Source organism: Nylanderia fulva, unplaced genomic scaffold (genome assembly GCF_048542155.1).
Source record: "Nylanderia fulva isolate GAGA-0341 unplaced genomic scaffold, ASM4854215v1 Scaffold12, whole genome shotgun sequence".
NCBI lineage: Eukaryota > Metazoa > Arthropoda > Insecta > Hymenoptera > Formicidae > Nylanderia > Nylanderia fulva.
Window position 1 is genome coordinate 3387661 of NW_028189409.1, and position 17256 is coordinate 3404916.

General features: G+C 33.2%; 1 protein-coding gene and 1 long non-coding RNA gene across 2 annotated transcripts; one reads left to right on the plus strand and one right to left on the minus strand.

Annotated features, from left to right (window-relative positions):
• Positions 1-1584: 1584 nt before the first annotated feature.
• On the minus strand, positions 1585-6567 carry LOC114942610 (uncharacterized). The gene is given in 11 exon segments (XM_029318014.2): positions 1585-1770; positions 1772-1974; positions 2347-2649; positions 2771-2839; positions 2957-3016; positions 3109-3231; positions 3310-3375; positions 3462-3530; positions 3742-3906; positions 3995-4051; positions 5166-6567. Coding segments are annotated over 11 exon segments (2523 nt in total). The 5' UTR covers positions 6459-6567; the 3' UTR covers positions 1585-1655.
• A 2803-nt stretch (positions 6568-9370) lies between these two features.
• LOC114942630 (uncharacterized) lies at positions 9371-12518 on the plus strand. Its single transcript, XR_003821844.2, has 4 exons — positions 9371-9444; positions 10391-10506; positions 11357-11497; positions 11631-12518. It is a non-coding gene; the product is annotated as an uncharacterized LOC114942630 (long non-coding RNA).
• The last annotated feature ends 4738 nt before the right edge of the window (positions 12519-17256 follow it).

A 17256-nucleotide genomic window follows, 5' to 3' on the forward strand; every position in this document is an offset into this window, starting at 1 on the left:
ATATACGGAGGACAGAGAAATCAGAAGAGATTTACATATAAACGGGAGCATAAGACGCCGGTTTATGCGAAAATTGCGTAAACCTGTCAATTCATAACGACGCTGAATAAATCGTCTGACCTGTTACACGTAAGAAATGACAGAGACAAGTGTCAAATGAGAGACGGAAAAGAGAGGAGGGAAAATAACTCTGAAGAAACTAATGCCCTAGAGTAAAAAAGTTTCATTGAAAGTGTTTCGAGCTATGCAAATGAGCAGTTTCGACAGATCCTCTTTGCAGAAGCGGAGCTGCGAATTTTTCACATCGATAGTTCTTTCGAGAGAATACGTTTTATAGTTTCTATCGAGATCGTTGAATCATTCTGATATTATTTCCGTTACAGTTAATCGACCGTATTGTCAATAGAAACGAAGAAAGGCGAATAAAGTGACGAGCATCGTTTTCCTAGTAAGACAAACTAGACAGTTAATGACATCATTTAGAAATCGCGTAACTTATGCGTAACCATACGTCCGGGAATACATATTATGTATATATCCGGGGTATTTATAATGTATGTTAACTTGTATTTAAAAAAAAAAGTGCTGCCTCTGTATAATTTCCTCGATTACGTGACGCATCTCATCCAATTCTAATTTACATTTTTGCTTGATAAAGCAAAAATGTAATCGTCCGTGTGTTTGTCTGCCTATGTCTCTTTCAACACTTCGTCACACGTTTACAGGCTAACAAGAAGCCGTAAGAATACTAGATACGCAATTGACTGCTCCTTCATAAAAGCGAAATGCTCCTCTGTATGCACATCACTTCCGGGTATAAACTCTCACGCATACATATCAGACACGGTACGCGGTAAAAGAGATGCCGAGTAATGTAAACAACTGCTGCACGCGAGCAATAAGTTTCCTTAAATGCATTTTAATGCGCTTTTATATGCATCCTGTGCATGCTCCGAATATAATAAATCGCGAAGATTCTTCCTGCGTGAAAGAGTTATTTATCGTTTTCTTCTCGCTCGATCATTACATCTCGTTGCTTTCTCTAATTGAAAAATATATTCTCAAGTTAAAGTCAGATTTACTCTTTTTATCTTTTAATAATAATCATTAATAATAAATAGAAAATAATTATGACGTCTGGTTATATGACAGATGAATATATAAATAAATTTTATTATTTACATATATATTATAGTATTATTAATAATAATGTATATTTAAATGTGTATCAAAGTCCGCAATATTGCGGCAGCTATTAAAAAACTGATGACTGGTAATTCGGTCATTACACTTTACGCTAATTATTCGGAAATTGTGGTTTAAGTGAGGGTAAAACGCGAAAAGAGATTTGACGTGTTCCGTCCTTGCGCCGCTCAATTATCCTGCAATTATTGTGCATTAGCTGTTGTACATGTGCCGACCTGTTTCAACAAGTTCATCGTTGCGAAATGACCAGCATTTATTGGCGAAATCATGCGCCGACTTTCCGGAGGTAGTGCGGCATCTGTGCGGAACGAATGCTTTTCCCCCAAGAGATTTGAATAACCGAGAGACTGGAAAATACAATTTCAAACACTTTCATGGAATATATAATGTTAAAAAAAATACAACAGTAGTATCGCGGAGAGCAATCTTCTTTCCACAAGAATTGCAAATTAGAACTGAAATTTCTTGATCTGCTGCTGGCCTCGCCTTCGCGTGAACGACTCGTAGGCGTTGTTCGCAGGAGGCGAAGCGTAAGCTTGATTTGTCGGTGGACCGTAACCTGGAATTTGTCGGTGGACCGTACGCAGGAGTCTGAGGCATCTCCTGAGAAGATCCTTGCGACGAACTGGCTGACAGACCGGCGCTGCCGCTGGACGATGTTCCTGACAGATTCGCGCTGGAGGTCGACGACGTCGCCGACAGCTTCAAGAAGGCACCCAGGAGTTCCTTTATGACCGCGTTAAACATATCGTTTCCGCTTGCGGGCGCCTACGAGGTTTATCGTGAAATTATTTCGAACAAAAGTATAATTTATAGTTAGCGGGGTTCTTAGAATTCAATAGAATCTAAAACAAAATTAATCAAAAGGGAGATAAAAATAATTTCTCTTTTTTATTCAATTATTTTAAAATTCTTTTAATGTCTCTTTTTGATTGAATCAAGAAAAATTCATTAAAAGAGAAATAACATTAATTTCTGGGTGTGCTTTATATTTATTAAAGAATTTAATAAAATCAAAAATAGATTAAAAAGATACAAATATTCTGTTGATGCATTCATTGTAATTATTGTAAGATGCACAATTAAGCTTGTGAATATCAATCGATTTAAAAATCTTGAAAAATAATTTCGCGCGCTTACTTGAGGTTGATAACTGTCAATATTGCCATAACTGCCGTAGGTTGTAGGCGCATAATACGTGTCCTTCCGAACTCCATAATTTCCATAATTTCCATTTCCATTTCTATTTCCATTTCCATTTCCATTTCCAACTCCATAATTTCCATTTCCAACTCCATAATTTCCATGTCCAACTCCATAACTTCCACCTCCTTTTTGACCAGAACCAGCACTAGAACCAGCGCTAGTACCAGCGATCAACCCTGACACAAGATTACTTATTATAGCTTTCAAGTCAGAATCGCCTGCTGAAATAGCGGATTCCTAAAATGTAAACATTGATTTAGAGAATTTAGGAAAAAATTTAACATATATGTATACATAAAATGTAAAAAAATATTTTTATGTGTACATAAAATGTAAAAAAATTTTTTATGATGCATACTTTACTCAGTCTAGCGACGATAGAAGCAACAAGGTTCGAGAATATTGTTTGTCCATACGGTCCCTGCTTCTAATCGATTAAAAAGAAAAGAATAGAGATAAATTATGATGCAAAATTACAATTGGAAAATGCTGCAAAGGTTTATACATACGTATACACATTTGTTTTTGCTTAATTATAAATTACCTCGCTTAAAGGACCAGCCAATTGTCCAATCAGAGATCCCGAATTAATTGCACCTTGGGGCTAAAAATAAAGTCCTATCCGTTCATATATCTTGCATAAAAAATCATGCGGTTTTTTGCTTTGCATAATTATATACGAAATAAAATTCTTACACCACTACTGGCTTGACTCAACGGGCCGCTCAGAGGCCCCGAAAGAGGTCCTATCAGTGGCCCTATCAGTTGAAGGATAGGTCCTAGAATGGCACCAGAATCGCTACCTTGTCCTTCCGGGCCCTGGAATCAAGAGAATTTAACGTTATCGAAAGCCCTATCAAAAGTTCAGTTGTATAAAGTCGTTCGATTTGAATTTACCTCGCTGAGCCTTTGGGAAAGTGGCAGCAAAATTCCAGGAATATCAATTCCACCTTCCTCGTTCGGCTAGAAATATTCTATCTTATGTAACTAAATATTTACAGATAATTTTTTAGAATAATATGCATGAAGCATATTAATTTTAATCTTACATCAGAGAGTTCTTCGAGAAGAGGAATCGCAGCTTGAAGCACTTCCCTTATGTCAGTCTCGGAATTTGGCTAAAATACAGATTATCATTGTTATTATTATTATTTGCATATTAAATGTATTTCTAAAATTGTGTTGCAATGTAATATATGCAAATCATTACACACACGAATTTTAATATTCTTAAATATGAAAAATTCATATGCAATATTAAAAAACATCATAACAAAAATATTACAAGTTTATATGTGTCTGTCTATATGTCTTGATATATTATCCTACATCACTAAGGTCTTCGAGAAGCGGTGCAGCTAACGGTAGTAAATCGATTATAGCTTGTATAGACCCGCCCTCTTCTTCTTCGTCGTCATCATCCTCTTCTTCTTGGTCTTCTTTTTGATCCTCGCCGTTTTGATCGTTGTCGTCGTCGTCGTCGTCGTCATCGTCCTGCAAAATAATAATGTACATTAAAACATAATTAACAGAACGTAGCGTTCTTTTTTATAATAAAAAAAAGTGTAAAAAAACTATATACGTTCAATTGCTGCGCTTGTTGAGCGCCCGTTTCATTCCCTTCTTGATTAGGTGGCGTCTGAAATAAATACATAATTGCATTTTATTTGACACGACATTCTTGTAACAAGCGACTATTTGTCGCATTAATTATTCTAAGTAAGTGTATGCTATGAGTATGCAAATAAAAATCAATTATGCTGCGATTTAAAAGTGTGAAAAAAGTTACTCCTCAATTCACCGTCTTATATTATGCATTTTTTTTATGAATGCGAAATCAATGTGAATTCATGAATTTCGTCACTATTTCTGCGTTTATGATAGATTTAAAAGAAGAATTTTTGCCACACCTGGTCCTCGCTTGTGCAATAAGATTACTGACACGCGGGATGTTCTTTTCATATTTACATATTTATGCGCTGGAATAGTCATCAGATTGCAAATATCGTGTGGTTAACCGATTGCGAACTACGTGAATTTCACTTTTTTCTTATTATCGCTGTTATTAATCTCCACCGACCAAAAGAATGCCTTTGTACGATGACCGAGTAATGGCCAATTCAGCCACACGTGTTAAAATAAAATACAACAGCTCTAACGAACGATTCATCTCCAGGAATATGCGCGCGTTGCAGAATGATTTAATCCCTAAACGCGGATGCAGATGCAAGGGGCTGATATATAGACTTTCACATTTAAGATCCGCTTGTCGTTTTATCGAGCGTGACTATTACATGATCTCACTTGACTTTTTATAGTATTGTAGTTTTGCAAATATTATTACAACAGTTGCAACTTTGACATGATCCTCGAATCAAAAGCTAATATAATTTAAATATAGTGACATTTCTTTCCTTTTAAATATATATTCGTATATTAAATATTAAATATATATTTTATAATATATAAAATATAATAAAATATATATTAAATATATTAAAAATATTAAATATATATTTTATAATATATAAAATATAATAAAATATATATTAAATATATTAAAAATATTAAATATATATTTTATAATATATAAAATATAATAAAATATATATTAAATATAATAAATATTAAATATATATTTATAATATTATATATTGTATTTATTTTGCAATTATTACGTTATAATTAAAAAAATTAATAATTTGAAATTACAGGCATTCGAAAATTACGCTGCTTATTGAGATTCTACTCACCTCGTCGAAGGTCACCTGTATCTTCTGTGCATTCGTACCCTTCAAGATAGAGAGCACAGGCGTCGCGACGTTGATCTCAGTGGTATTCTTCGGCAATCTCTTCAGGATCCCCAATCCCCTCAATAAATCGCCAAGTATGGACGGCTGTTTCTGTGCCTTCGCGTTTTTCGTATTTTTCTCATTCTTCTTCTTCTTCTGTCCATCTTCCTCTTCCTTCTCTTGCTCTTCCTTCCTTGCACTCGCGGTCGATTTTTTTCTATCCGTATCCGTGCCCAAATCATTGAAGACAACGTCGACTTGTCCGGATTCGTTTGTGAGTGTGTAATTTTTCTCGAAATCCTTCTCAAATTGCGAGAACCCGTGCAAGGAATCCCTGGGATGAAACGCGAAGTAATCCTTCGGCTGCGTATTCAGGATCGTCGTGGCTGCCGGAATTTGACTGTTGATCGTTATCACCGCCTGAAACGGGAAGGTCACCAGGGGTTCGCCTAAACGTGACAGATTCGTCGCTGTCAGTTCGTGCGCGATCGGCAACGTTGGTCCCAGCTCGTTGTCGAAGGTCCTGAGAACATTCAAAGGACTCTTCGCGGTCTCAAGCTTCCCCGGACTCTTGAAACCGGAAATATTCCGGTACGTCGCAATGGCATCGCCGGTTCTCAAGGACGTCGGAAAATACGCCGGCTGTCCCAGGATGTCCAAATTCCCGAAGCTGTCGAGCTCGCTTTGCGTAAACAGATTCTCGTAGTTGCCGAAATTCGCGTTGAAGTTCGCGAGATCAACCTGTCCGTTGATGTCCGGGAAGCTAAAGGGGTCCTGCGGACTGGATGGGGTAGGTTTCATTCCTCCAATGGGCAAAGGATAAGCCATGACTTGCTCGTCACCTCTTCGCGCAGGAGGTGCCTGGAGTCTTCGCGCCGGATAATGGAAGCCTTGTTTGTCGCTGATCGGCGCCTTCTTATTCAGCATCGACTCTTTCGAATTTATGATCGAGTTGTCTGCCGGAGACACTCGTTTCTCGGAGTTTATCAGATCCTTCAGGTTACCCGACGTGGGATTAATCTTGGACGCCACCAGATTCATCACGTACTTGGACCAGGCTACTAAATCCTGCTTCGAAGCGATCTTCAGCGGCAGCTGAATCTCCAGGATCCTCCGGGAGGCCGAGAAACCTTGTTCGCTTTCGTTGGGTGAACGTTTTCGAGACTTGAAGGGCGCCGAAATCGCGAGGTCGGACATTAATAAAATTAGAATACAGTTTGAACGGGACAGTATCCTCGAGAATATGAGAAGCATCTTGGAAATATTCGAATGTTAATACTTTATTTGAGTAATTTTAGATTTTAGGTGTAATTAACAGGCAATTGTAATATCATGATTTCCTCGATAAAATTTTTCGAACGTGTTTAACGATCTGAAAATAATATAATTCTATTCAATTTCTCATAACACCTTTTAAATAATAGCTTGTGACTTCAATCTCACACTTTATTCACTGATTGTAATCAGCAATGATTTACATATCGGATCAACAGTTTAATTAAGGAGTTTGTTTATTTCTTTTTTATCAAATATTATTACTTTCCTTGAGCAGCTTTAAATTTCAAACATAATTAGAAATTGCATAATAATTTTTATTATTTCCAATATAATATTCTCTGATAATGAATATATTTAGTAAAAAATCTCTGAAAATATTATAATATAATTAAATAAAATCTCTCAAAACTTGAAATAACAGCGCACTCGAGATCTCACACTTTAATCACTGACCGTAACCAACAACGATGATTTACACATCAGATGAACAATTTAATGAAGACGTTTGTTCATTTTTTTTCTTCATCAAAGACAACTCTTTTTTCAAGATGCACCGCACGGAAGAACACGAGGATGAAGAACTGGACAATTGAATAGGAAAATGGTCGCTTTATAGGCTGGACTTTAATCAGAGGTCTGTTTTTTCCCTGGTCGCGGAAGCGTGCACTTCTTTTCCATGCACCATCGCGGGATATTGGCTCCCGCTAATCATAGTGCATCGGATCGGGGGCGGCTCGCGCTCACTTCCGTCGTTGCGTTTCCTTCGACGAGGTCTCTCTCTCTTTCTCTCTCCAACATTTAGGTAATTACTCGCATACGAGCATGTAATGCGGCGAAACGCACGTGATGACAGGAGCGAGAGCGAGCTTTCGTAAAAGAGCGTCCAATTTTGTAATCGTATCGTAAATGGCGAAATTGATTTGCCGCAGGCGGATATTATATTATTACGTTAGAGACGACGGCTTTGATTAAGCGCCTAAACCGTCGTCGATGCGCGGAAACTTGAAACGAGTTCGTCGTTTACGCGTCTTTCTTCCGGGTGGAACAACCTCATCGATATATGTAGAGCGAATGCATCGATATACGTCGCTGTTTCGCAATACTTAGACTTCGTTAAGTCAGTTGTCGAACTAAACATAACGTCCAGTAACGATCGATTATTTAGCTAGTTTGCATCGTTAGAAATTTTATTATACGTAATAGAACAAATGCGCACTTTTTTCTGATATATCTGATAAATGGCAAATTTTTTTATAAACTCTATTTTTTAAATTCATGACATCTACAGTACCCTCCACAAATTTGGAAACACATTTTACGGTTAAACAATCGCTTGACAGCGATCTGTTTAGATTTTTGGTATGAATATATCGTAAGATATTTAAATGACATTTTTATATCGTCATTTATATATCTTACGATATATTCATACAAAAAATCTGAACAGATCGCTGCCATGCGATTGTTTAAAACTATAAAATGTAAGGTGTTTCTAAACTTGTGGAGAGTACTATACATGTGCGTTTTTCTTTTTTCATAAAAAATCTGCATTTCCGCATTTCGTCTCGCAAAATAAATAATCCGTCATGAAGAAGAATAATATCAAGAAAGTAAAAACTATGGCAGTAGAGTGAGCTTATCTCCACCGTGACCGTGATCGTGATCTTGAAGTTGTGAAGCCGTGAACAATGAGAGAATAAGTCCCGGTAATGAGTGATAGTATCCTATTTCTCGGAAAGCACAAAGCAAGGACGCCTTCGCACCCACTAATGACAGTTCTCACGTCTGAGTTCTCACGACACCGTTGGAAGGTGTTGATCTAGCTAGGCGCATGCAAGAAAAAAAAAGAAATCTAAATTAGAGAACACTTTATTACGCCACTTTCTTTGAATAATTCGTGCACCTGATTATTTTTCAAGATAATTTTTATTTATAATATTTTTATTATTATAAAGATTATAAGAAAAAAATTAATGATATATATATATATATATATATTTTACAATAATAATATTATAATTTATTATACTAATTACACTCCTAACTCCTGTAAATTTTTTTAATTTACAAGCGATTACACAGAACGAAATTGTCTGAATTAAATTCGATTTCTAATGAAATGAACACTGTTGGACTATTAATAAATAATTTATTGGAATAATAAAATCAAAATGCATATCTTAAAAATATTAAAAATAGAAATATAATAATTAATAGTAATAATATTTATAATACTAATTCACGTATAATAATTAATTAATTTTATTTTTACAAGATTTATTTTTTAAATGACGGCGAAAAAAGAGAGAAAGTTAAAGACAATATATTCGATGACGCAATATATTATAATTGTAGGATATATTATTTGCGAAATCCCACAATATAGTGCGCAACAAAAATAAGCGGATGTCAGTAAAATATCAGTTCTGAGTATTTCTTAAATGACAGGAATGATCGGTTACATCTGGTAACCTTTCACTTTTTTCAGCCTTCGAAAAAAGAAGGCCGAAAAGAAAGGTTGGCATAAAATTTGTGGGCAGATATCACCGTTACTTTATTTCAGGATGTTCACAGAAAAATGCAGTATTACAACATTTGGAAAAAATTAATTGCAAAATTTATAATATATATGGTATTTAAAAAAAAAGAGTATATATTAATTCATTTATCTTTGACATCTGTAGAAGGACAGTAATTAATTGTGCACGATAAAATTTTATGTATTTTTTGCGAAATAATTTTTCTAATATTAAATTGAAATAATCAGTGAATAGCAGAAAACGATGACTCGATCATGTGCAATCGAGCGCGATAAAATCAACATGACGGGGCGAAAGAATGAAACTTATGAGACCAATGGACTTTCCATTACACAAATGCACGTTCAGTGTACATCGTGCTGCCAAGCCATTTGTGCGATTCGCAATATCGTGTTTGCAACGTGTCCTTCCGTCTATATCTGGTAAAATTACACTAATTTTTGCAATTTTCACAGAGAAAGGAAAAAGAAAAGTGCTTGAGAATATAGCTAGGCGTAAATGGACTTTACACACTTGCAAATATTAAATAAAATATAAAGACGTAACTTATATTTATATACATATATATTTATTATTATATAAATTATGATATGATTACAGTTTTGCAAGCTAACATTATCATTGATATTTCTCTCTCGAAGTAAATTAGTATGTGTAAAACAAAGAAATTCTATTCATTTCGTGTATTATATATTTATCTTGTTTGATAGCAGTTTCTTATAAATTATAATACTGCACCATTATAGTAAATTGAAAAAGTTTAGAGAAAAACAACGAAATAAGATATAGACTTATATAGAAATAATATAAGATTCGTAAAGGAAGTCGCATTAGATAGCGATGAGATAAAAACTGGTTTCCTCAGGATTTATGTGAATTTTTATCACTGTCTATCAATATATAACATATATATACCTTTCCAACTTGATCGATTACTTCGTCTTTCGCGAACCAGACAAGTTCCGCCCGATTATAATTAGGCTTTAACTCTTGGCCAATGTAAGTCAATTGGTTGTTAAGAAAATTCCATTCGTCTACGCGTTAGAAGCTCGCTTAACAAAAGTGAAAGTTCGCAGATCTAAGAGATCTAGAGATACAATTATAATTAAACATTTATTTTCCATTATAAATAAGATTTGTGTAACAACTGGATAAAATCTGGCGAAATCGGCTTTTTTCGCGCTGAACGTTTAACAAATACATCAATGAGGTGGCAAAAAAACGCAAAATATTGCTTGACTGTCTTTCATTAAAAGCTGTCAGGTAACAATTAGCTTTGAAATATTATCAATGCATATAAAGGTGTCTCCGTCTGGTGAACATTCACCAAAGCCTGAGCACTAATCGAGGTCTTTCTGTTCTCCACAGTTGTCTTATTAAAGTAGCTGTCGGTAAAATCGCCATGATTATGAAAACATTTCAAGTTCATCTATTCTACAAGAATTCCGGAAATGCCTACCTCGCCCGCTTGATTATATAATGAGGTAATAATATTATCCGCACAATAAGAAACACTAAAAGCTATTCCTTCGCTTATTCGTTTACCACGATCGTACATAACATGTGTAAAAATAAATTGTATTTTTCGCAATAAAATTTATAATCTATGTAAATTAAGTACATTAATTGAGAGGAAATAAAATAATAAAATTTGATATTCTAATATAATTGAATTTACATATTTTTGAGAAATTCCATAAGAAAAAAAACATCTACTTATTTTGTGACTTTAATCAGAAATCAATATGACATATTTATGTGCAGACTGAAGCGTGTCATCTTTATAGAATCTTTATAGAATCTACTTGAGCAATTTTTACGGAGAATTTTGTATCTTGCTTGTTTGGGCAATTCAATTTTACGATTTATCGCGAATTTTTTTATGTAGCAGACTGCCTGAAAATTATGTATAAATTTGCAGGTGTAAATTAAATTATGACATCACAAATTCGAATGACACATATGTATGTTTATCACGGTTCTTTGACGTAAATTGCTTTGAATGAAATAAACAACTTCCTATTATATTAAACATAAGCGCAATATATATGCTGAAGCCATTGTGTCTACAGAATCAATTAATTTTAACTTCTGCGCTTCATTTTTATTAGCTTCTTTCCATCTTGAATTTGTATTTGTATACCAGAGCCCTTTCGATTATACAATTGATTTTAATTTTAATTTTAAGTTATAATAAAACCTTCTATATAATGTAAATTATTTATTTGTATATCAGAGCCTTTTCGATAAAATCAATTAATTTTAATTTTAATTTTATGTTATAGTTCAAATTTCTATATTATAATATTGTAAATTATTTTCTATTTATTTCAGCGATAATTGATTCCTAGAAATACAGAAGAAGAGCTCGACGACCTATCTTTTCACCCTTTCGCAAACGCAACGTAATGATTCGAGCGATTCAATAAAGAATCGATTAAACGATAAAAAGCGCCGGAACGTTTTCTTCGACAGGTAAACCTTTGCACCGTTACGCCAATTAATGATCGTTTTCACTTTCATCAAGCGCGAGAGAAAAAAATGGTGAACCCAGCGGCACTCGCCAGTGTCACACATCCAGATATAATGCGTGAAATCTATGTTTTAGATGCAATCGAGGCAAATGCACAGCCGATTACACCCGATTGCAGTTGCTAGGTCTACGATCGCACACGGACCTGCTTTCATGCAAATCTCGTAACAGGCAAGGTTAACAACATTCGCGCTGTGGACTCTTTCTGGACAACGTGCTATTTTCAATTTTAGTGAAAAAGGCCGAAAGAAAGATGTTTGAAAAAAATCACATCATTATACTTTAGATCTAGATAGGGATAGATTAATTCTTTATTACTGAGAACGAGATATATACGTTTCTAAAATATTAAGAAAACGAATATCTCTTTCTAGCTTTTTTACATAATTCAAAATTAATACAGGCATATATGTATAATGATTTATTTAATTTTATTTCGAAAATATTTTGCAATGTCATATTATCGTGAAATTTATGTATGATTCCACATTTGTTACAACAGTTTTTTGTAAAGTTTCGCCGGATTATATTAATCTTGAAATTATGCTGCTATTATAATCTCTGTTTTACGTGAACAAAAAAGAATGTGACACGTAATACTTTCACTAGAATTTATTTCCGGCCCAACAATCAAAAATACATTATATAAGAGTCTTTATAAAAATTCACACATCATGAAAATTTATGAAATGTGTAACATTTAACAAATTACTTTCCAATCTACATTCTATAAAAATTACAATGAGTCACCAGACAGAACATCAAAAAATTCAATCATTGAAATAATTATTTGCTTCTCAAATATCTAGTTTCAACTGTTCTAAGGTGAGATTATAGCGGCTATAAAAATATTCATAAATGTTCCATATTGCAGAATTTATCGAAGAACGTAATAACATTTTCCGATATCGAAATATCTTTTTTTAATGTTCTTGCAAAATCGTGTTGACCTTTGCTCGTATTTCTTTATTTCCTCTTCAAAGGTGTAACTTTTCGATAAATGCTATAACATACATTTATGGATATATTTTTATAGCACCACTATATTTTATAGTCTACAGAACATATGAACAATCAAGATTTTCGTGCCGGAAGTTTTCTTTACTTTTTTCTTTACTTAGAACTGTTAGCTATTGTTTCATCAAAACCAAGTCATTAAAGTATATTAACTGCGCTCTTTCAAAATACTCTTACATATGTCACTTTCTAATATTTGTTTTTTATATTGCATCTATTATTTTTTATATTTTATTAAATGACTAATTTCTTCATGAATTTAAATAATATTTATCTCCATAAATTTCATAATTATTTAAAACGCCGCTGATAAGCTGTCAAAGTGTTGATTAGTATTTTGACAGAGTCAATGAAATCGTTCAGTATTAATAGGCACATATTTATTTTAATACATTTGATCTACTCAATATACATATAATTGAATATTATTGCGAATTTAGTAACGCGCATTGAACTAAATAGAACAAAGAAGAAATCAAAAGCAGCAAAGGTGAGTCAACGCGATTTTGCAAGGAAAGGAGGGCCTTGGTCTCTTCACAAACACTCGGAATAGTAACGAGAAATCGGTGCGTCGTTTTTTCCAACTTAGAACTGCCTTCATAGATATATTCGTCAAATTTTGAAACAATTCTCTACACAATACATTATCAAAATGCGCAGTAATTGAGAGATAATGATAGAGATAATCATCTCTCAATGAATCAGCTGTGCCCCTCCGTTCTCAAATCAGAATAAAAATTTCGAAAAGTCGATATAAAATTCTCTGTACGCACTTTTTACTCTTAATTTCAATTTCTTAGCGTTATAACACATTTAGTATTTTATTACGATATATGAGTCTAAGTTTAGATTCTTTAAAATTACATAATATAAGTTACATGCGTACAAACTGAATTAATAATCATTTCAACCATCATTTCTTTTCCGCATAGCAATGATGTGAAACCACGATTATAATTTAAAAACTTTTTTTCGAATTAATTATAAATAGCTGCTTCCGATATCTTTCGCGTAACACTTTTGATGTAAGAAAGGCATTAACAGCTATCGATCGTTACAGGAATAATATATAGAGAGATCTTTCTCTATTTATTTCTCTATTTTCTCCAAACATTTTTTCCCCGTCACACAACACACATCCGGTTTTCTAGAATATAATTCCGATACCAGAGCAAGCATTGCGTGTTCACGTCTTTTCTTCAAGTTCTGCGTTACGTTACATTTAATTTGAAATACGTTCTTCCCATCAATGTCATTCGGTGAAACGAATAAGATTTATAGATAAAATGTGTTGCAAGCAAAGTTGCGACAATACTGAAAAGAATTTGACTGTAAACAATACATAAATAGAATTCCATAATGACAACTTTATAAGAGTGAGGGAGTGTAAACGTATGTCAGATGATGTATTTCTCATTGTTAACGTATGTGCCAATCGTACCGTCAAATATCTGTCGACCAAGACAGATCGTCATTTTCTTTCGTAAAAGGAAGCTAATTATTGCCTCACTCGTCTTTGCTGTCATTTCAACTTATACTGACAAGTAACTAGCGGAAACTGTCGAGAAAGGGGAAAATTAATCCGTCGACATAAATTCGCAATCTTTGAAAAACGAGAAAATTGGTGTGTTAACATAATTGAAAAGCTATATAGGTGAAGGTGGCATGTATGAAAAGATTGAAGATTTTATTCGATTTTATTAGATTATAAATCATTTAATTGAGCAATAGAATAAAGTCAAATGATATCGCGCAATGATTCGAGATTAATCATACAAATTTTATCTCTTTAGATAGTATTTCCTTGATGCTTTTGATTTACTGTCTCCAGAAGATAACGTTAAATAATATAATTTAATTTTTAATTTAAGTATATTTAATTGGTTATTACGCTAATTTTAAGATTTTTTATTTTTGATAAATTTTTAACCAATTTTATAAATCATTTTGCAAGATCTTTAAACTTATATCATTTTCAAACGGTGATTTGAAAAGGAAGATAAGAAAAAGGAATATTTGAAACGGATTGCGCATCTTCTATTTTGCAGAAACCTCAAATTTTACATTTCGAGATTTCTTGTGAAATGTGATAGCATGTTCAAAGTAATTATCGTTTGCGTTATTATGAATTATCTGATTAGTACTATTACTTGAACTTTTAGAATGTAACCCTGATTGTGAGTCAAATGAAACGCCCGGCAAACAGATCTCATTTCAAGATTATTAGGCGTTAATTTGGAAGAAAACGTGCAAAATTAGCACATAATTAAATTACCATATGTTCACACAGTAACACTGATTTTCTTTTTTTTTATAATTTACGATTTTCTACATATTATTTCTACGATTATATAGGTTTATATACATATATTTTCATACCTTATCAAAATAAGGAAAGCTATTACAATACTGCAGATTTAAATTTAAAACACGAACTATATAAATTACGACCGGATTTTATGACAATAATAATAACTTCTATTATGATGGCATGCGGAACGCTTATCATAGAAGGTTTTACACTTAATAATTATTATATATATTCATTAGGTTATTATATTTGGTAACAAATATTACATATTAGCTTTTTTATTGGATAATTGGGAAATTACCGTATCTTTCTTCCACGAGAAGAATATTAAGCTGTAGCAATTTTGCTCATGAATATGCAAAATGTTAGATTTCTTGACTTTTTATGCTTGATTAGTCATGAGGCTACTTGCTACGATTTTCTTTATTATTAAAATATTTTGATGAAAATGAAAAACTTGCCTTTTTTTTAAATTTATATTAAATAAAAATTATATAAAAATCTACACATATAATATATTAAATAAAAATATTAAAATGTATTGATACACATCTTATATTATATATTATCTAACATGTTATTTAATAGATAATTTTAAGATAAATAGATGCAGTATACAGCAGAAATATATCCTCGTTGCCAAACGAAGCATATCGCAAATCGCAAGTGCATGTGCATTCTGTAATGTGTATCCGTGTGTGTTTCGTGTTTTATTTGTGTTTGCACAATTAGGTAATAAACCGTAATTAAATTTTCACAGCCGTGTAAGTAGAGAGCAAATTGACAGATGCAATAAAATTAAGTACGATATTTCTACTATCGAGATTATTTCGAAAAATTTCATATAAATAATGTTAGGTAAAATTAAAATTTGTTCAAAGATCGTGATTTCTATGTAATTGCGTATCGCATTCAATGTATAAAATAATAATTATTTGTTTATATAATATGTTAATGCGCGATATCCGTCCACATAGGAAACATGCAATTAAATATCAAGAATAAGATGAGTAATACTATAAAAAGCGTGCATGTAAATAGCTCAAGGCGATCTATGATATATAATTATAAGTATAAATAGTGATATCTCTGTGAAGAGAAGAAATTTCAGTAAGTAATAAAAAGCAGAATTTCAAGCGTAAATTTGCGGTTGTACGTCTATTGTATTGTAAGTTACAACAACGTATATATCTACGCATCAATTCGTTAACTTCTCTCCACTTCCTATTGTCTATATAATACACCTTTTGTTGCGAAATGCTCTTTCGCGCGATGCGATGCGATATATTAAAAACCGCCAGCCGAAGCTTCAACCCTGAATTATAAAATACGAAAAAAAGAAGGGAAGCCACCTGGCAAAGTTACCGCAGCCAAATGGTTTTACATTTGAAAAAAAAGAGAAAAAATTCAGCTATTAAAATGAACCATGACCTGAGCGAGGGACTTTTGTATGCACGCGCTTTCATTATCTATGGTGTAATTATTTGCAACGGCATCGTTTCATTCTAATCAATGGGAATTTACATCTAATAGCTTATGTCGTCAGAAGAGGGATAAGATTGCGAAGCTTGTTACTTTGTAATGTGAATAAAAGTGATGTTAGAACGACGCGCGCAGATGTGATGAATATGAATAATCACGTGATCAACTAATAATAAGCGTTGCAATAATTATCAGCTTCATAATTTCAAACTAAACATCATCTCAGCTGGCAATGAGTGCAAAAATATGCCTTAAGCAGATGTTACTAGATATTGAAGGAAATCCTATTCTATTCATCCGTTAATTGCTTAAGATTTAGTATCCACGCCTCCTTATGTCACATCTTACGATGATACGTCATCTATGTACATCTTTAACAAGTACGTCCTTCTTGTAATTAATAATTAGCGCTTTCGTGTCGATAAATACTTCCTAAGAATTTCCTATAAAATCGACGAAGAGTTTTAAATTTATATGTAAATGAGAAATCCAATGACAAAGATTTTATTGTTTAATTATTATCGTGCATATCGTTAAAACAGAAGTTTCATCTCAAGATGAGCATTGCGCGAAAGAAAGTAACTTCCGTAGAAAAATTTAAAACAATATTTTTATAAAAAAAAAAAAACGATTTTACGTTGGATATAAAATTTCCACACAATTTTCAGACAGAGTAGTACGGAAAAAATAGAAAAGTACGTTTCGAAAGCTATAAGTGCATCGCGCGTGCAGGTGCATCTCTCGCATTCGACGTTCATCGTCGAAATGTTCACGTTTCGGCGATTGGACCCAAATTTATCGATGTCGATCGCGATCCCTTCTTCAGGATTTCTTGTGCGACATGACAGAAGGAGAGGACGAGAGGCCGCAAACATAAGTGTAGCGTGGAGG